Source organism: Thamnophis elegans, chromosome 4, assembly GCF_009769535.1.
Source record: "Thamnophis elegans isolate rThaEle1 chromosome 4, rThaEle1.pri, whole genome shotgun sequence".
Classification (NCBI taxonomy): domain Eukaryota; kingdom Metazoa; phylum Chordata; class Lepidosauria; order Squamata; family Colubridae; genus Thamnophis; species Thamnophis elegans.
Genome location: NC_045544.1, coordinates 49,179,850 through 49,200,979, shown reverse-complemented (window position 1 = coordinate 49,200,979; position 21,130 = coordinate 49,179,850). Strand labels below are relative to the sequence as shown.

At 38.5% G+C, this 21,130-nt stretch overlaps 1 protein-coding gene across 1 annotated transcript in view; it reads right to left on the bottom strand.

Moving 5' to 3' along the window:
* The window catches only part of ADGRG6 (adhesion G protein-coupled receptor G6), a 128,435-nt gene that overhangs the window by 44,072 nt on the left and 63,233 nt on the right, over window positions 1-21,130 (bottom strand). Inside the window, 9 exon segments of the mRNA XM_032215480.1 lie at window positions 457-597; window positions 6,539-6,704; window positions 7,766-7,973; window positions 9,497-9,558; window positions 9,761-9,875; window positions 11,220-11,356; window positions 13,712-13,768; window positions 13,853-13,905; window positions 16,261-16,346. Of these exon segments, the coding sequence (XP_032071371.1) occupies window positions 457-597; window positions 6,539-6,704; window positions 7,766-7,973; window positions 9,497-9,558; window positions 9,761-9,875; window positions 11,220-11,356; window positions 13,712-13,768; window positions 13,853-13,905; window positions 16,261-16,346 (1,025 nt within the window).

The window sequence follows — 21,130 nt, the reverse complement described above, 5'->3', positions numbered from 1 at the left end:
TACTCATTAACCCAGAGAGAGAAATATCTGCTGCTACCTAAGATCAAACTCACAGCCTCCTGATTGTGAGGTGAGAGCCCCACCTCTAGGTCACGATGCCTCCCAAGGTTAAAAAGAATAATAAACCAACAAAAATTAAAACAACGGAAAGAAAAAGAGCCACTATTGGTATTTTTAAAAACCTGCCCATTAATTTAATCATGCAATTCACTTGCCATCTAAATTGACCTTTACAGTAGAAAGGTCTTTTAATATATTTGCCAATCAAAGTAAAAATCTTGAAAAGGTTTTATCAGATAATGAACACACAGAGGTAAAGTGAAAGCCATCCTGCTATTCCTCTTTCTAAATTTATAGTGTCTGAATAGGGTCATAAAAACAATAACATCTCACTATAAACATAAATTTCAGTATTCTTATATTTTTTACATAATCATTAAACATATTGATGCCTACCTGGAAAAGTCCATTTTTATTGAAAAAGGTGAATTGAGCCCTGGATATTGCTTCAAGGTCTTCTTGATTTAAATTATTTAGCAAACTTGGAGGCAAAGAAATAGTAGCAAGAGAATTTTCTTGGTTTTTACCAAAATCAATCTAAAACAGAAAAATGAAAAAAAAAAACCTATCAAAATAGAATAAAAATAGAAACTATTTACCATGTTGAATGAGGGAATATATTGTTTGATTATTTGATTCCTAATTATTTAGTTAACAAGTTTAAGCCCTTCCTCATCATTATGAAAAGCAATATTTATTTTATTTCAGTTCATAGGATTATGCCCTTATAAAGAAAATTTTAAATTTGTCTGTATTAAATATAAATATCAATTTAATATTGTTTATTTTTACAAATCAACATTAAGGTTAATTTACTGAAAAATATTTTCATTTAGCAGTCTTTATAATTCAGGTTGTACAAGTACAACTTCTGCTTTTTTTCAAAGCTATAATTTAATGGGTGGATAATACTGCTAAATATATTTTGGTTTGGATTCATTGAGAAGTAAATAATTAAGTGAGTCTGTCTCACCAACCTCTCTCCCAGGGAAGCAACAACTAATAGTTGAAATAGGCCCCAGAGCCCACCTTCAAGAGCTGCTCAATTCATAAATCCTAACAGATTAGATTAGATTAATTTCAGCATGGGCCAGATGTGTTTACCACAGAATAGTACTAGTTTTCAAATTCTAATATCTTGTGTCAGGCTTTTTATTAAACTTGCTGTTGAAAGCTCATGGAATACAACAATACTGCATAAGCTAGCTCAAACCCCTTATCAGGTAGGACACAGATCCAAAGCCTTAAATCAGAGATGGATCACACTCTTCAATCTAGAAACAGAACACTGCTTACGTGCCCTGCTGGGAACCACAAAGTGTGTGGCCAGAAATGTCATAACATCTTCAGCAATTTAGGACTAAATTGCTCAGGCGGATGCCAACATGTAACCTCCCCATATCAGCTGCATTCTCTACCAAACCTATGAGGTTGCCCTCCCATAACTACTTAAAATGCCCTTGTAAGAAAGCATTCACAGAAAGATGAATTGACCCTGGGTGGTAGCAGAGAAGAATAAATCAGGAACTTGTGGCCCAGTAAACCAAATTGTTTCTATTCATTGACCATATCTCAAAGATAACGTAGCTAGCATGCTGACCTAGCAGGATAGGGTAAATAATAATAAGGTCACATGGATGGCTTTATCTAAAACATTCCACACTCAGTTTGCCTTTTTCTTTGTCTTGTCTTTGCTATGCAGTGGGCCAAAGGTATACAAAGCTCTGGTTCTGCTTTTCTCATGCCAGTTCAGAGTGTCAATGTTTTGTTGGGACCCTGTTGCATGCAAATGAAATTATATTGTATCTTCAACACGATTCAGTTGCTTTAGGTGAACCATGTTTTTACAATAACAATATTTAAGGGTTTAAAGAACTTACTTGCCCTTAAACTACTCCATGGGAAAAATCTAACAGGTATTTTGGGGGGATGAGAAATGGCAGCAATTTTTAAGGAGTAAAATGGGTGTTTTAATTTGCAAGACATCTTTTTGGCTTTTTTTTTTTTTAAAGAAAAAGGTTTTATTTCTTTTAAAAAACACAAATATTTCATCATTGGTCAATCATTAAAACATTGAAGTACAATTTTTTTTGTATGCCCCTCCCTCCCTCCACCCCCCAACCCCCCTCCTCCTCCCCCCCCCGACTTCCCAGAACCCGTACACGGTATGGATTTTTAACTAACACAGTCTAAAATCTATTGAGAAAAAAGAAATAAAGAAATTAATGACATTCTAGATTGACCTTAGCTTCTTCTTACTGAACTAACTTTTAACAGTTTAAATCATTTCTGATCTTAAGCATAGGCTAACTGGAATTTCTTGGTCCCGTATTTATTTTGTATATAGTCAATCCATTTTTTCCAGTCTCGTTTATATCTCTCATTTGAGTGATCTTTAAGATATGCCGATATTTTAGCCATCTCGGCTAAGTTTGTGACTTTCAATGTCCATTCTTGGATTGTAGGCAAGTCTTCCTTCTTCCAGTATTGCGCCACCAACAGTCTTGCTGCAGTTATTAGGTGCAGAATCAAGTTAGTCTCTACCACTGTAAAGTCAATACATATACCTAGTAAAAATAACTGAGGAATAAACTTTATCCTTCTTTTAAAAATATTTTGCATAACCCACCATATTTTTATCCAGAATGCCTTAACCTTTTGGCAGGTCCACCATATATGATAATATGTAGCATCGAGAGAACCACACCTCCAACATTTAGGCTGTACATTCGGATACATAGAAGCCAACTTTTTAGGATCTAAATGCCATCTATAGAACATCTTGTAAAAATTTTCTCTCAGATTTTGAGCTTGTGTAAATTTCACATTTCTTACCCAGATTCTTTCCCATGTATCCAACATTATTGATTCTTCAATATTTTGAGCCCATTTTATCATACAATCTTTAACTAATTCTGTTTCCGAATCCATCTGTATTAATACATTATATATCCTCTTTATATGCATTAAGCTTTGATCTCTTATTTGTTTAAACAAGTTATCCTCAACTTGGATAAAACCAATTTTTTGATCTATTTTCCACCTAGCCTGTAATTGCCCATACTGGAACCATGTTTGAACTACCTTCTCCTCTTTTAATACCTCTAAAGATTTTAATTGTAATACCCCCCTTTCCGAGGTAAGAAGCTGTCTGTAAGTAATTCTGTCCTGTTTTTGTGCTATATTCATATTTTCAATTGAGTGTCTAGGAATTGCCCACATGGGTATCTTGTCATTTAATTTATATTGGTATTTCTTCCAAACCCGCAGTAAAGCATTTCTTAAAATATGACTTTTAAAATTCTTATCCAATTTTTTGTTGAATAACAGGTAAGCATGCCAGCCAAATACCAGATCTTGTCCCTCAATATTCAATATTCTATCATTGGTTAAATGAGTCCAATCACTAATTACAGATAATGCCACTGCATCATAATATAGTTTTAAATTAGGTATTCGTATTCGTATTTTATTATTTGTATGCCGCCCTTCTCCGGGAGGACTCAGGGCGGCGAACAATTCAAGGGGGAAAAAAGGGGGGAACATAAAAGACAAAATACAAATAATAAAAGTGGACAACAGTTGCACAACCATACATGTCGAGAGGGGAGGGAACTCATCACCCCCAGGCCTGCCGGCAAAGCCAGGTTTTGATGGCTTTTCGGAAGGCCTGGAGAGAGGTGAGGGTCCGAATCCCTGCGGGGAGTTCATTCCAGAGGGCCGGAACTGCCACAGAGAAGGCCCTCCCCCTGGTAATAGCCAGGTGGCATTGGCTAGTAGATGGCACCCGGAGGAGGCCAACCCTGTGAGATCCAATGGGTCTGTGGGAGGTAATTGGCAGCAGGCGGTCTCTCACGTACCCAGATCCAATACCATGAAGGGCTTTATAAGTTACGCCTAGCACCTTGAAGCGTATCCGGAGACTGATCGGTAACCAGTGCAGCTCGCGGAGGATAGGTGTAACGTGGGTGTACCGAGGTGCACCCACGATCGCTCGCGCGACTGCATTCTGGATAAGTTGAAGTCTCCGAATACTCTTCAAGGGCTGCCCCATGTAGAGCGCATTGCAGTAGTCCAGTCTTGAGGTCACGAGGGTGTGAGTGACTGTTGTGAGTGCCTCCCGGTCCAGGTAGGGACGCAACTGGTGCACCAGGTGAACCTGGGCAAACCTGGGTAGCTTCAATCCTCCTCTCTCACGTACATCTTGCATTATTTTCATCTTTACCCTCGGCTTCTTTCCTGCCCATACAAATTTGTTGACCTTCTGCCATTCTAAAAGGTTCGCATCTTTTTAAAGTATAGGTAACATTTGGAAAAGAAATAGAAATTTTGGTAAAATGTTCATTTTCACTGCCGCTATCCTACCCAGCAAAGATAAGTGCAATTTCTCCCATTTTTTCATCTCCGTCTGTATACTATACCAAAGTAGTTCATAATTATGCTTATATAATTTCCCATTTGAAGTTAAAATGTTAACTCCAAGATATTTGACTTTTTTAACTACCTCACATCCTAGCATCACTCCTAATTCTTCCTTTTGTTTAATATTCATATTTATAGCTAATATTTTGGTTTTTCCTAAATTTATTTTAAAGCCAGACACTTGACCATATTGATTAATCATATTCATTAAAACCATACTGGATTCCTACGGTTGTACCAATATTATGACCAAATCATCCGCAAAAGCACGGACTCTATATTCTTGCTGCCTAATCTTGATCCCTTTTAAACCATCCAAGCCCCGTATTTTATTCAACAATACTTCCAAAGTTATAATAAACAATAATGGGGACAAAGGACAGCCCTGTCTTGTACCTTTTCCAATTTGAAAAGAGTCTGTTAAACTTCCATTGACTATGATTTGTGCTGTTTGCTGTTGGTATATTGCTTTAATTGACTGTAAAAAATTATCTCCTATCTGCATTTTTTGCAATATCTTCAGCAGAAATTGCCAGTTAACTCGATCAAAGGCCTTCTCAGCATCCAAAAATATAAACGCAGCAGGGATCTGGTTGTTCTTTCCCAAATATTCTAATGCATTAATAATTAATCTGACATTACTTTTCATCTGTCTCCCCTGTATAAAACCTGTTTGGTCCGTGTGTATCAATTGTTGAATAACCAACATTAACCTATTTGCTAATATTTTAGTAAAAAATTTATAATCTACATTCAGTAATGAAATAGGTCTATAATTTTTGGGTTGAGTAGTATCTTGATCTTCTTTGGGTATCAAAGATATAAACGCTGTCTTCCAAAATGGAGGCACTTTACCTTCCATTTGAATCATATTAAATAATTCTCTAAGAGGTTCTACCATTTCTAACTGTAAGTTTTTATAGTAAACCGCTGTCATGCCATCTGTACCTGGTGCTTTCCCTGACTTTAATTGCTTAATTACCTGCAAGATTTCCCCCGAGGTTATTGGTTGATTCAATTTTTGCCTGTGCTCTTCTCTAACTGAAGGTATTTTCTCTTTGTCTAAATATTTGTCTATGTCTAAACCATTAATTTTATCCCCTTTATACAGTTCTGTAAAAAATTCCCCAAAAGCCTTTTGAATCTCTTCCTGTTGAAACACCTCCTTCCCTCTGTAAATCAGTTTAGATATATTTCGAGTTTTCCTTTTTTTCCTAATCTGATAAACTAACCATCTGCCATCTTTTTGGCTTTTAAAAGCCTCCCAAACTCTCCTTACAAACATCAGTACCCAATCACTCTAGGGCAGGGGTGTCAAACTCAAGGCCTATGAGCTGGATCTGGCTTGAGGAGAGCTTAGATCCGGACTGCAGGGCACCCTGGAAATAGCACAGGACCATCCTGTGGTGCCTCTGCCAGCAAAATTGGAGCTCAGGCTCCCAGGCTACATTTTCGTTGGCAGAGATCTAGCAAAACAAACTAAAAGCAAAACAAAACAAAAGGAGAAATGTTTGTCTTTTTGCCCTTGAGCATCCAAAAAGGGACTGAAAAGGAGAAAGGGAGAGGAAAGACTAAAAAGAAGAAGGAAAGATGAGAAGAGAGCAAGGAAGGAAAAATAAGGAAAAAGGGGAAGGAGGAAGAAAGGAAAAGGAAGAGGGAAGGGAAAAGAAGAAAAGGAAGGGAGGGAAGTAGTGAGGTAGGGAGGTAGTGAGATTATAGTGAAAGAGAGGAAGGGTCTGAGGGAAGTCCTACCTTAGCATCTGGCGATCACAGGTGCCCCTGACATAAGTTATATTGAGGTGGCCATGCCCCCTGGCCACGCCCTCATCCCTGAGGTCAAATAACAACCCTGATGCAGCCCTCCATGAAATTGTGCTTGACATCCCTGCTCTAGGGCATGCTAGAAACCACAAATGGAATGGTAAGCACATATGAGTTACACAGTATGTATTGCTCATCCCTGTCTTGAATTGATAAGCTCAACATAAATCACTAAATAAGTCAAAGGAATTCAACATATCTTGCTTGAAAATAAACCTGGATGTTCTTGATATACCTGAAAATCTGAAGCATTGTTCTGAGGTCCAACACTGAAGGAAGAGCCATTGAATAAAGAAGAATTCAAGGATGAAACTCCAAGCGCCAAGTTTCGGGTTGAGATGCTCATGGAAGGACCTATAAACTGAATCTTCAATGCCAAGGCATCAATTGTCTTTATAGCTCTAAAATCAAGCATACACATCAAATTCATTAAAATAATGGGATTAAAAATAACTTTTGAGTCTAAAGAACCTTTGCATGCATTAGTAAATATTATTTTTGGCATAGATTTACCTAACTATAAAGAAAAAAACCAAACTTCAAAATATTCAGATATTCGTGAGCAAATTTTACTGAAGAACAGTGTGTCCAAAATGATAGAAAGAGATCAAAAGTCATATACAGATCATCCTCTTTCTTTGCTCTATTCTTTGTCCTGCTGGAGGAAGAAAAATCTGCTTCTTTCTCAGTTTCTTTTTTTAAATTAGAATGGTGGTATTTTGAATATATGCTTTTTTTAACATAGATTATGATGTTCCTTGTTGTTTTTAGGCCTAGTCCTATTTTTTTATTTTGCTCATAGTGATGGGTAAATGCTGCCATAACTGATAGATACTGGAGAGATATCCAGGGCTCTTGATAGTTGTTGCCCCCACAATTATAGCTACTCACAAAAACAGTTGTATCCCATTTATTAGCACGGCCAGCATGGGAGATAATTTGCAAAAGCTTTATTGGGCACTATAATTTCTATTCTACTGCCATACTGGGAGACATGATTGCTCCAAACAAATGCACCTCTTTTCTGGGCATCTGTTCCTTTGGATTACATTTGCAATTAAGAGTTAATTGATGTTACTTAAGCTAACGAGTTACAATAATTTGATTCAATGAAACACTTCTTTGCTTGTATCTAATACTAGTGAATGTTATTAGTGTCACTAGCATGTCCTGTCTCACTTACATTTTATCTACCTTTCACTTTGACTTATTTTAATTATTATGATCCTAGAGCAAAACTGATTTAGTGTTAAAATAGTAGATTTACTATCAAGCCCATGAATTGAGAAGTTAAGAAAGTTAAAATTAGATTTTATTTCTTTATTGATTTGAATAATTCACTTGAGGAGTTAATTTTAAAATGCAGATAAAGTTTTACACTGTTTCTATGTCCTACCAATATATAAACATTTTTTTAAAAAAACTCTGCATACCACTCAGATCCTCTTCCCGTAACACTTACTCAGAAGATGATGCAGCCAATACATTATCAGAACTAGTTAAAATATTAGAAAATATTGTGATCACAGTAGAACCCAAGGATTCATTGATTTCTTCATCATTTACAATTTTTTTTAGTTTCTGGATCACATCATTGACTTTGTCTGAAGTCAACTGCTGCCCTTCTCCCGTAAGATTCAGTAGCTGGTTGGCTATGTCAGCAGCATTTTCTGAAAGCACACAAAGAAAACAATACATGCCAGTTAGTTTCAGAAAAAGTTCATTTCCCCCCAATTATAGCAAGTCTATCGAAGATTAGGGTGTGTATGTACTTAGTGTGTATTTTGTGTACTGGTGTAGTAGAGCTTCCAGAGTGCCATTAAAAATGATAAGATAGGAGATGGCTTTGGACAGTAGGTGAATGTACTCTGCTTTTTTGCTCACTGTTGTTTGGCTCTTTCAGACTCTGCTGGGTATGTTTTATTTATTTTTTCATTTTCTGGGGTCCCAAAGGTGCTTTTTCAAGAGGCAACTGTACTTTCTGAAAAGTCCAGTTGCCTCTTGAAAAAGCACCTTTGGGACAACCATGACCTGGATGACTGAGAATCTCCATAGACATTTCATTCTCTGGGTTTTGGAATTCATTTGTTCTGTCTATCAGTTATAAAGCTAGTATGATTTTGGTTTTGGTTTTGTATTGTGTTATACAATTATGTTCATTGTTTATGGAACTGCTGCATGATGTACCATATTTTTTTCAAAAAAGAGGGTAAAAATCTGGGTGCGTCTTATACACTGAATACAGCATTTTAGGCCTCCCGAAACTCTGTCCCCTTTGCAAAAATGGCCATGCACAGCTTTTAGAAGGCTTCCAGAGTGCTCCTGGGGGCTGGGGAGGGCAAAAATGAGCAAAAACCAGACCATTTTTTGCTCATTTTTGCCCCCCTCCGTCCCCAGGAGCACTCTATAAGCCTCCTAAAGGCTATGCATGCCCTTTTTTTGACACAAAACGGGCCCGTTTTAGCAAAAAATAGGCAGTTTTGGAGAGATCTGCAAAGTACAAAAACTTTTTTCTTTAATTTGCCTTCTCAAAATCTTGGTGCGTCTTATACTCCAGTGCATCTTATACTCCAAAAAATATGGTATATGGTAGCTCAAAGAGCTGACGACAGACATTAACTTATTGATATTAATATGCTGAATGAATGCCACAAATCAAAAGATGCTCTTTGAAGATGACAGACGAGAGGGGAAACAGGCTGTTCTAATTTGAAAACTGCTTCATTTGTATCAATAGACCTATCTTATGGGCAAGATTCTTTATCTTTAAAGCAATTTTTCTGCATGATGGGAGTCTAGTCCTAGTCAGCAGGTCTGCTACGCAAATTATTCATGTGATGCTAGGGTGAGTGGATTTTGGTCATGTTCCCATGGCCAAATGCTAAAAATGTTTCTACTTCTTCTTCAGTAGGAATAAAAGAAAAAGCCTCAACCTGATAAAATATTCTGAATAGAATTTAAATATTTATGCTATAAAAACACCATGCTGTTGTTGCTTTTTATATCTAAAATAAACATGGATTGTGCTTTAGAGTCTAACAAAACTGCATAGTTCTTCAGTTAAAGCATTAAAGGGTTTTATATCGGAGACTAATATCTAGAAAACTTTTCTTGGCAAGGCCCAGATGTGTTTGAAGCTTGGAAAAGAAACATTTCAAATTTATCTAAATGGAGTGGATACACAAACTCTTACCTGTACAGTTTCTAAGATCAGGAGTACCCCAGTAAGATGTGTAATCATTCATGCTTAGAAAGCTAAGTAAAGAAAGAACAGCAAATACCATTAGCATATCCCTATATGGAAGTTCTTATGAAATCACATAGTCTACATTTTAAATCCTTTGTATCTTTTACTTCTTCACTTTTAAAAACCTAAATCTGTCACTTTTTAATTATATCCGTAGTATACTTCATCTCAGTCTCACCACTAAGCATCTCATTATCTTTGAGCTGTTACCATGTTCGTGATGCAATCTGGGTAGGGTTGTCATAGCAGCTAGTGGTGGCAGTGTCTCTTGGTCCAGTTTCTTTCCAAATGTAATTCATAGGCTGTTCCTGCTCCAAACATTTTTCTACAAGAGCAAATGAAAAGCAGTGAACCAAACAAACAACCATTAACACTGTAGCTTTCTAGTAAAAGTTACTAGACTGGTCTGAATAAATCAGGTTATTTATTAGTTAAATAATTAGTTATTTTTATTTGCAAATACTTAATGGGATGAATATTTATGAAACAAAATGTACATTGCTGAATACAAATGTATTTTCCAATTAGAGACAGAAATCATCTTGAATCAGGGAAAATTAGTATTGGTGGTTTTTTTTAAAAACCAATCTGATGATAATAATAATAAATCAGGAATGTATGGATCAGAATTGAAGACCAAATGTTTCTAAATGTCCATGGATCTGAACTGTGGCTTGCCATGTGGTATTCAAAGCTTACTATGCTGCATATTGTCTCTAAGTTAGGGTATTGCTCATAATGGCCCATTTCTAGTCAAACTAACTCTAATCTGGCTTTGACCAAATTCCATTACTGTTTTGCAGTATTATTCCAGGGCCACTGTCCTAGATGTTAATTCCTTCCCAGATCAGCCACTAAATCCTTTGCATAATGTTCTTGCTTCTTGTATTTTGAATGACCGGTTGAATGTCTGAAGGAGAAACCTGTGGCATGGGTTATAAGGCAGGGTACAGAGAATAAAGGTTCAATACAAAACTTTTCTCAATTATAAACAGTCTTTACTCATTCTGTTAATGAGAATAATAAACAAGTGCAAATGGCTTCAGAAAGCTTCTGTTTCACCATAATTTTGTTTCTGCTATATTTGTTTCTACCAGGGCTAAGTTAAAAGTGAACTTGAAGAACAAAATGTTTAACATCAGCCAACTGCATGCTTTGAAAATAATTTGGGAAAAGTGTTTTGGGTCCAGGGCCAGTACATCAATCTTCTGATATTCATTGAAGCATTAAAGCTATACGTTTTTAATATGATTATTAATATAATGGCCTATTTTTCCTCACAAAGCAACCTGAAAAATGATCAACTATGAATGAATCAATGATAGAGACGTGCTGTGCTTTCAGTTGTGAATGGTCTGAACCACTTCTTGTAGACTATTTTCAAACTATGGACAGAACTAATAAATCTATTAATTTTGATTTCTCACATATTGCAACTGACTTCACTACTTTAATGTCTTCTGCTTATTTGGTAAATGTACAATAGTTAATTCCTTAAAGCATAGTAAAGTATATAAAACTATAAACTGAAACAATATTTTTAAAAAAACAGTTATTGGTTAAAATGTATTGCTCTTATACACTGATAATAATGATCAGAATAATAATATTTGCAAAGTACAAAAAATGAGAGTACAACAACAACAACAAAAAAACCCTCTGTCCTTACCAATTGAATGAACAATCACTTTATGGAGTTTCAAGTTTTCTGTGATATTACTGTTTTCAAGTTTCTTTCTAATTGTTTGTTCTTCTAAACTTACATTGTTGGTAGAATTGAAAGCTAAAAGAGCACGGACTTCAAAACTGCAAAAGAATTGCTGAATTAGAATATAGTATAACAATAAGGTATTTAAATATGATCACTGTAATTTAATATAATACATAAAAATAATCAATTAATCAACCAATCCTATTAGTGGACTCAACAATTCATCAATTTACACATGCCATATTGGAACATCCTGTTTTATTCTTATGAAATTTCTCCCCTACAGTATCACAACTAATAATAAAAAGTCTTTCTAAAAGAAGTAATCTAATATAGAACAAAAGTTGTGGTTAAAAATCATATAAAGTTAAATTAACTTATAAAGGGTAACCTGAACATAACATAAATGCATAGTTTAGCCTCACTCAGATAACATTAAGTGTCTTGATCTTATATATTCCCCTTACCCCTTTTCCCAGGGGTAAGGGGAATACATGGGGATCACAAAGAAGAATTGAAATTTCTACTTCTTTTACTTCATCCTACTTAATCTTAACTAAGATCAATGTAGCAACTAATATTAATTAGGCTCAAACAAAGCCAACAACACCAAGTTTGCTTGTTTTAGTGATCAGATAAATCAGTCAGTACCAAAGCACATAAAAGTGATATTTGATTTTGCACCATAAAACAAAACTACTGATTTTATTGCACAAAAATACTTCCTGTTGTTCTATTTAGTATTATACTTTTTAAAAATGCAGTTTTAGGAAATAGTTCTGTAGTACACTGTTAAATGTAACAGATGGTTTTGTTTGATTGGATTTGCTGTTATTTTGTTATAGGAATGGCCATTCCTTGTAGTAAGAGAGTGCAGCAAGCACGTATTTATTGAGCTGGTAAATAACATCAAAAGCAACAATACTATTTGCAAAATAAAATGGGGAGTTCAAGTACACAAAAAGGGAGTCCCTTTGTAATACATGTCTTACCCATCTGACCTAGACTTGGTCATATGGTTACATCCTAATATGAACGCTCTTTCAGGGGGAAACAGCAGCAGCAGGAACAGAATTGTGTGGCTTTACTGTGATGTCAAAAATGACATGGTATCAGTTATATAGATGGCAAATATAGAGATTTTTAAAAAAAGAATCCAATGCAAATCATGATGATTTTAAAAATTATTTTCTCTGCTTTCCAATAGATGTCATTTAATTGGGAAACAGGATTACTGAGATGGAAAAATTAGATATGCAGTTACAGTAACAACTGAGAAAACATTGCATTTATTCAAAAGTTAATAATATATTAATAATGTGTTGTCACTTCACTGTTGTTCAGGGATCTTTTTACGCTTCTCCAGGTGCAAAAACAACATGTGGTTCAGGAACTAGCAAACATACCTCTGTCATCAGTGTATGATTAATGCAATCTGAACATTAAGAGCTTTTGATAACTTTAATAGAAATTACTAAGTGATGTAAGATGAACAAACCATTTGTCAAGCCATTCCAGAGTTTAATATTCTATGAGAACTGTTCCATAACTCTAGTTTGAGTAGTTCAGTTTTCAGTCTTTGAGAAAAAAAACAATACCAAAACTCACGAATGAAGGCAAATATAGGATCATGTTGGAATACTAAAACTGTTTCCAGTGGGGGTAGAAGATGGATTTTGCAACAAAAAAATGAAGTTTAGTGGATCATTCATATTATTGTAGTTATTTATTAACATTCCCTGTGATACTGTATGATGCCGATACCTACAGGTAATTCTCATGGTATTCATTTAGAGACTAACGTTACAAAAAGTGACATGGTTTTCACACTTAACATTACAGTATCCCCATGGTCACATGATCAAAATTCAGACGCTAAGCAACTGGCATGTATTTATGATGGTTACAGTGTCCCAGGATCATGTGATCATCTTTTGAGATCCTCTGACAAGCAAAGTCAATGGGGAAGCCAGATTCGCTTAATAACCATGTTACAAACATAACAATTACAGTGATTCACAAAACAACTGTGGCAAGAAAGGTCATAAAGTGAAGCAAAACTCTCTTAACAACTATCTTGCTTAGCAACAGAAATTTTGGGCACAACTGTGGTCGTAAATCAAGGAATATCTCTATATGTACAACAGACCTCAGGACATAGGTTCCTTATAACATGCATTCAACTAACATCTTTCATCAATGGAACTACTGGGTGCTTCCTAAACTTTCTTTTTATTTTCCCTGCAAATGAGTCTTCAGAGAAGGAATTATGACATTGGCTCTTTAAACTGGTAACTAAAGAATAACTTGAAAGGACATGTTGGGAAATAGATCTCATGTTATTACCATGCAAAATTATTTAACAAACATAAATCCAATTAGCATTTGATAAGTAGAACAAAGTTTCTTGAGTTATTTTAGAGCTTTTCAAGAATTTCTTACAATTTTACCTTTGATTAACACTTCTCTTTCCTCTTGCTGCATTTTTTGTTGAACTTGGTTCAACACTATAAAAAAAAGAAGTATTTTTTTTAGAAAAGTGCCTTCTGCAGAAGATAGTATATTTCCTTTCTATCCTGTCAAGCACCTACCTTACATCAACCACACATACATTATAATTCCAGGTCCCCATGGTCTGAATTAACTAGAAAACAGGAAAATAAGGAAAAGGTCAAAATGCATACAATTGTTGAAACTGTTAAATTTTGCATTACATTCATTTTGCATGAATTTATTTTCATAGAATCTGAGTTTATTTTCATATAATAATTATTACGATAATTACTACCATATTTTCCCAAAAATAAGACAGGGTCTTATTTTCTTTTGACCCCTGAAATAAGCACTTGGCCTTATTTTTGGGGAAGTCTTATTATTTTTGAAGTGCAGGAGGCAGCGAGAATGGTCACCTCATGGCTGCTTCTGTGTTACAATATTTTCGGGAAAGGCTTATTTTCAGGAGAGGGCTTTTAGCACATGCGCTCAAAAACCCGATTGGGCTTACTATTCGGGGAGGTCTTATTTTCAGGGAAACAGAGTAGCACCAGCACAAAAATCATACTGTTCCAGTGCAGAAAGTGTAAGAAATAGCAAGCAAAGAAATTTCAGAGGATTTTGAGTAGGAAGCATAGCTAAGGATAGAACGAGAAGCAATGGGTGGAAACTAATCAAGGAGAGAAGCAACTTAGAACTGAGGAGAAATTTCCTGATAGTTAGAACAATTAATCAGTGGAACAACTTGCCTCCAGAAGTTGTGAATGCCCCAACACTGGAAGTCTTTAAGTCTTTAAGAAGTTGTTGGATAGCCATTTGTCTGGAACAGTATAGGGTTTCCTGCCTAGGCAGGGGGTTGGACTAGAAGACCTCCAAGGTCCCTTCCAACTCTGCTATTGTATTGTATTGTATAAGATCAAAATCTTTCACTATATACAGAACTTCTGTCCTTGCTTTTACTACACTCATAAAGCACTTCATACATTTCCTTTTTTTCTTCATCATATTTTATTTTGTGAGTTAATTGTAGAAAAAATACTCTTTAAAAGGTAAGACACAGAATAACAGGCTAGGAATAGCAAGTTTAAGAGCAGAAAAGCAAGAATTCTAAAGGGCATGGGAATATTTCTTAGTGATAATGTTCTCTTCCTGACCTAAACTTTCACTACCAATGTAAAACACTAATAGAAAACTATTAATCACTAATTGAGATGTGAAGCTGGTTTAGATAAAATGCTTTGTTATTAATCCTTAAAAGTAGTGACAAATCTAAATACAAGAATTAAATCTGCATTTAATCGATATAACATATAACCTCGCGGTGAGATGAGTGGCAAATTATTGTTATAAAATAATAATAACTTGAACATTATTAATCCAGATTCAATTTCTCCTTAAAAACTGGTAACCCATTAAAAACATTTTTAACATGAAATAATAAAAAACCCTCTATCACCGCCCTCACCAACAAAAAGGTTGTGATTATACAGTGAGAGTAAACCTACATAGACTGTGGTGAAAAAGTATACTAGAAGTGACAAAAGGAGGAGACTGGTGCAATGATTAAGGTACCAAGCAAGAAAATTTATTCCTAACACTGTATATTGACATATACAATCAGGAGTGGGTTCCTGCCAGTTCTAACCTCTTCTATAGAAGAGGTTCCACAAATCTACAGAACCGGTTCCAGCTCCCTCCCCCCGCCCATCCACACAGCATCAAGATGAAGAGCGAGAGGAGGAATTCTGGGAGTTGAAGTCCACAAGTCTTAAAGCTGTCAAGTTTGAACACCCCTGGGTTTTTTTTTTCTAAAGGGTTAGGGGTGCAAGGGCCTTGTAACTTGACAGGTTTAAGACTTACGTGCTTCAAATGCCAGAGTTTCTGAGTCAACATTTTGGTTGCTAAGCAAGAGTGTTGTTAAGTGAGTTTCATCACATTTTACAAGTTGGCCATGCCCACCCGGTCACATGGCTGGCAAGCCACTCCCACCCAGTCACATGGCCGGCAAGTCACTCCCACCTGATTGCATGGCCAGCAAGCCACTCCCACCTGATTGCATGGCCAGCAAGCCACTCCCACAAAGCAGGCCACATCTACAGAAGAAATTTTTTTTGAAACCCACCATTGTATACAATATACTGATTTGAAACCAAGGTGAACTTTATAGCTGGATAAAACTAGTTTGAATGAGTTAAAGATTTTTTTTACTCCAGTGCAAAAAACCAGGTTTTGATGGCCTACTGAAAAGATAAAAGGATGGGGCAGGCTTAATCTTAATCTCTCTAGATTTTGAAAGTTCAGAATAAAAAGCAGCATTTCAGATAAACAGCATATACATCTGAACAAATAGTCTAGAAATTACCAGTTCTGAATCATGCTTTTGTAAAATTAACCTTTATCATTTAAAGATCATACTTTAAATTAATAGTTTAAAAAATATTTCAGTAACTTCTTTAAAAGCACACTTAAAATTTACATGCAATAGTTTGAAAGTAGCTTAACTTACCCATTCTCTAATTACATTCTGAATGTTTGGCTCTGCATCTTCTTTAATTCTGTATACGGTAAAGTCAATTCTGTAGTATAATCTACCTAGGCATTACAAAAACAATGTAAATGTCAGAATTATGACTCTTAAATATATAAAATTCTCACCAAGATATATCACCCAGCCAATGGTAAAGCCACAACACTGATAATGCTTTTAAAACCGGCTTTAATTTTTAATAATATGGTAGTTATTGTCACCTGATTTAATTTCACTTTTTTAAAAACCTTGATTTTTTTATAATAGGCAAACATATAGAAATATTTATTATTGTATCATTTTTGTTGTAGCAAGGCAAATTATTTTAAATTTGACAATTATTTGAAATATTTTAGTAATATCTTCCTGATCTTTTGATCAATCTTTCTATTCTTTTTATGAATAAAAATTAGGGGTTTGCAGACTCTGCTTTGAAGGCAAGATCAGAAACTTTAGAAACAATCTATTTCCCACTGAACTGATTCAATAATATTCTGATTTAATTTGGGTCCTGCAGATCACAAATGGGATTTGGAAAAACTTTGGAAAACTCTGTTCTTTCATAGTATGAATGAGAAAAGCAAAAATGACTATAACTGTTATTGGTTTTTTTTCAGTATGAGATGAAATTTTCAGGAAAACTACAGCATTATGAAGGTATTCTATTTTATAAAAAAAAGCACATTTGAGTTTTTTTCTTAAATTACTGTAAACACTTAAAACTCTTTACAAATGTGCTTAAATGTCTTGATATGCTATTTCTTATAGTAATAGGCCAGGGTTATAGAATATTTTTTTCAACCATATAGCTTCAGACTTTATTAATCTACAGTATGTAAGAAACACATTTTCAGCTGGTGAAGATCATTGTTGGGGGTTGTAGTAGAAACTATCCTATAAAATAAATCAACTATCTACTTTCAACTATCCTATAAAATAAATAATTTGCTATCTGAATGATGCACAATTGCTAGCACTGTACATATCAAATCTCTACATAGCACACATCAAATTTAGTTGTTATGTGGAGCATATTTAAAATATTTTGTGGTTTCCACTGAATAAGAAGGGCAGAGAGCAGACCTTATTTATAGCACTAAGTGATAATCAGGTGAGGTAGGAAAAAAAATCTCACAGATTATCTCCTAAATTATAAGAGAATCACTTAGGGAAGAAATTACCGACATGGAATCCAGATTCTCTTACCGTACAACATTTCACTAGTCATACTGAACTTTTAAATAAATACCAATCTATAATAGAGTCACTGTATCATCAACAAGAGCTGAATAACTTTAAAAAAATATCTTGTACAACCCCAATATTCTATTCCATGTTTCTGGTTATTTTCCCAATTTGGAAATATTTTTTTTGCATTTTTAAGGTTATAAGGTTATAAGGTTTATTGCACTTGTATGCCGCCCTATTCCCGAAGGGTCTCAGGGCGGCTAACAAACCAAAGGGGAAAGGGATAATACAGACAAAAACAAAAAGCAAACAAACAAAATACAAAAACAATTTAAAAGCAACCAACAGCCACACAAATTCGAGAGGGGGTGGGAACAGAGACACGGGAGAGGGTCGGAGCATTACGGTCGTAACAGGGAGGGGCAGATATGGCGGGGACTTTAGGGCAGGCCATTACCGGGGAAGGAGGGTTCGCTACGTTACAGAGATCCCTCCTTCCGGCCCTATGAGTCCCACTCCGAGACCAGATGACGCAAGTAATCAGGACCCTGGGCTCAGGCTGCTGTCGCTAAATGCCAGGTCTGTGGTTCACAAAGCTCCTCTCGTCCGGGACTTAATTTTAGACGAGAGGGCAGACCTGGCATGTATTACTGAAACCTGGCTGGGCCCAGAGGGAGGAGTCCCCCTCGTAGAGATGTGCCCAGAAGGATTTCAGGTGCTGCACCAGCCGAGAGCCCAGGGAAGGGGTGGGGGTGTGGCTATTGCTAATAGTCGTTAGCTCCTCGTAGGATCCCTGCTCCGGAGCTTGTCGGGTGTGAGTCTCTGCTGGTAAAGTTGGACCTCAAGGGTCAAGTGGGTCTGCTGTTAACGTACCTGCCTCCCAACAGCGTTGCAGCAGCCCTCCCCTCGCTCCTCGAGTCGGTAGCCGAGCTGGCAATTGAGTTCCCTAGGCTGATGGTCTTGGGGGACTTCAACTTGCCGTCGCTCGGTGAACACTCTGATGGGGCGCAGGAGTTCATGGCTTCCATGACGGCCATGGGCTTGACCCAGGTAATCCGGGGCCCAACCCACTCAGCGGGTCACATGCTCGACCTCGTATTCCTCTCGGAGCAGTGGATTTGTGATCTTGGTCTGAGGGGTAACGACATCATACCCCTGTCGTGGTCAGACCACTGCCTACTGAGGCTCGACTTCCGGAGACCAAACCCCCACTGTAGGGAGGAGGAACCGACCAGGTGGTTCCGCCCCAGGCGACTTATGGAGCCGTTAAGGTTCCAGACGGAGCTTGGGGTCATTCCTGATACTTTCGTCCACAGTCCGGTTGAGACTCTGGTTGCTGCCTGGCACTCGGCAGCATCGGAGACCCTTGACCGGATTGCGCCACTACGGCCCCTCCGAGGCGGCGGATCCCGGAGACCCCCTTGGTTTACCGAGGAACTCCGGGAGATGAAGCGCCGGAGGAGACGCCTAGAGCACCTATGGAGGTCCGATAAGTCCGAATCGAACCGAGCAATGGTAACCACCAGCACCAAGGAATACACCAGGGCACTTAGGGCAGCGAAAAGATCTCACATTGCCACCTTGGTTGCGTCCGCTGAGTCCCGCCCAGCCGCCCTGTTTAGGATAACCCGCTCCCTCCTAAATAGGAGGGAGGCGGGGGAACCCTTGCAGGGCAGAGCTGAGGACTATGCCCAATTCTTAGCGGACAAAATTGCTCGGTTTCGGTCGGACTTGGACTCCATCCCTGCAGTTCCAGCCGAGGCACAAGAGGAAGAGGTAGACCATCTCTGGGTTGAGTTTCAAGATGTTGCCCCTGGGGATGTGGACAAGGCCATGAGGGCTGTAAGTGCCTCCACCTGTGTACTGGACCCGTGTCCCTCATGGCTGGTTGTCAACAGCAGTGAGGTGACACGAGGCTGGATCCAGGCGGTTGTTACCGCCTCTCTTCGGGAGGGGAACTTCCCCGCCGCGCTAAAAGCGGCGGTGGTGAGACCCCTCCTGAAGAAGCCATCTTTGGATCCAGCTGTCCTTAACAACTACCGTCCAGTCTCCAACCTCCCTTTTCTTGGGAAGGTTGTTGAGAAGGTGGTGGCCTTCCAGCTTCAGCGGTCCTTGGAGGAAGCAAGCTATCTCGACCCCTTCCAGTCAGGCTTCAGACCCGGTTACAGCACAGAAACCGCTTTGGTCGCATTGACCGATGATCTTTGGAGAGCCAGAGATGGAGGCCATCCCTCCATCCTAGTTCTCCTCGACCTCTCAGCGGCTTTCGATACCATCGACCATGGTATCCTTCTGCGACGACTGCGGGAGGTGGGAGTGGGAGGCACTGTGTTACGGTGGTTCTCCTCCTACCTCTCGGACAGGTCGCAGTCGGTGTTAGTGGGGGGGCAGAGATCGACCCCTAGGCCCCTAACATATGGGGTGCCGCAGGGTTCGGTCTTATCCCCCCTACTATTTAACATCTACATGAAACCGCTGGGTGAGATCATTCGCAGGCACGGGATAAGATACCATCAATATGCGGATGATACCCAGTTGTATCTGTCCACCCCGTGCCAACTCAATGAAGCGGTGGACGTGATGAACCGAGGTCTTGAGGCCATTATGGACTGGATGAGGGCCAACAAGCTTGTACTCAACCCGAAAAAGACCGAGTGGCTGTTGTGCTTTCCTCCCAACAATTCCACCAGTACTCCATCGCTCAGGCTGGGGGGTCAAATTTTACACCCCTCAGACAGGGTTCGCAACTTGGGAGTCCTCCTGGACCCACAGCTGTCTTTCGACCATCATTTGACGGCTGTGACCAGGGGGGCATTTGCCCAGGTTTGCCTGGTGCGCCAGTTGCGACCCTACCTGAATCGGGAGGCTCTCACAACAGTCACTCGGGCCCTTGTGATCTCTAGGCTGGAATACTGCAATGTGCTCTACATGGGGCTGCCCTTGAAGAGCATCCGGCGACTTCAGCTAGTCCAGAACGCAGTCGCGCGAGTGATTGTGGGTGCACCTCGGTTCACCCACATAACACCTATCCTCCGCGAGCTGCGCTGGCTACCTGTCGATCTCCAGGTGCGCTTCAAGGTGCTACTTGTCACCCATAAAGCCCTTCATGGTAGTGGGTCTGCGTACTTGAGAGACCGCCTTCTGCCAATTACCTCCCTGCGACCAATCAGATCTCATAGATTGGGCCTCCTCCGAGTTCCATCTGCCAGCCAGTGCCGGCTGGCAATTACAAGGAGGAGAGCCTTCTCAGTAGTAGCTCCGACCCTTTGGAATGATCTCCCCGTGGAGATTCGTACCCTCACCACCGTCCAGGCCTTCCGCACAGCCCTTAAGACCTGGCTAGCCCGTCAGGCCTGGGGACAAAGATAATTGCCCCCTCCCGAATGATGAATGAATGTTGCTTATTATTTTATTCTATGTTTGTCTGCGTTACTGTTTGTATATCCCCCCCCTTGATTTTATGTAAGCCGCCCTGAGTCCCCTCAGGGAAAAGGGCGGCCTATAAATGTTAATAAAACCTCTAAACCTCTAAACTCATCAGCCCCAGGCCTGTCGGAACAGCCAGGTTTTGACGGCTTTACGGAAAGCCTGAAGGGTGGTGAGGGTCCGGATCTCCACGGGGAGGTCGTTCCAGAAGGCCGGAGCAGCCACAGAGAAGGCC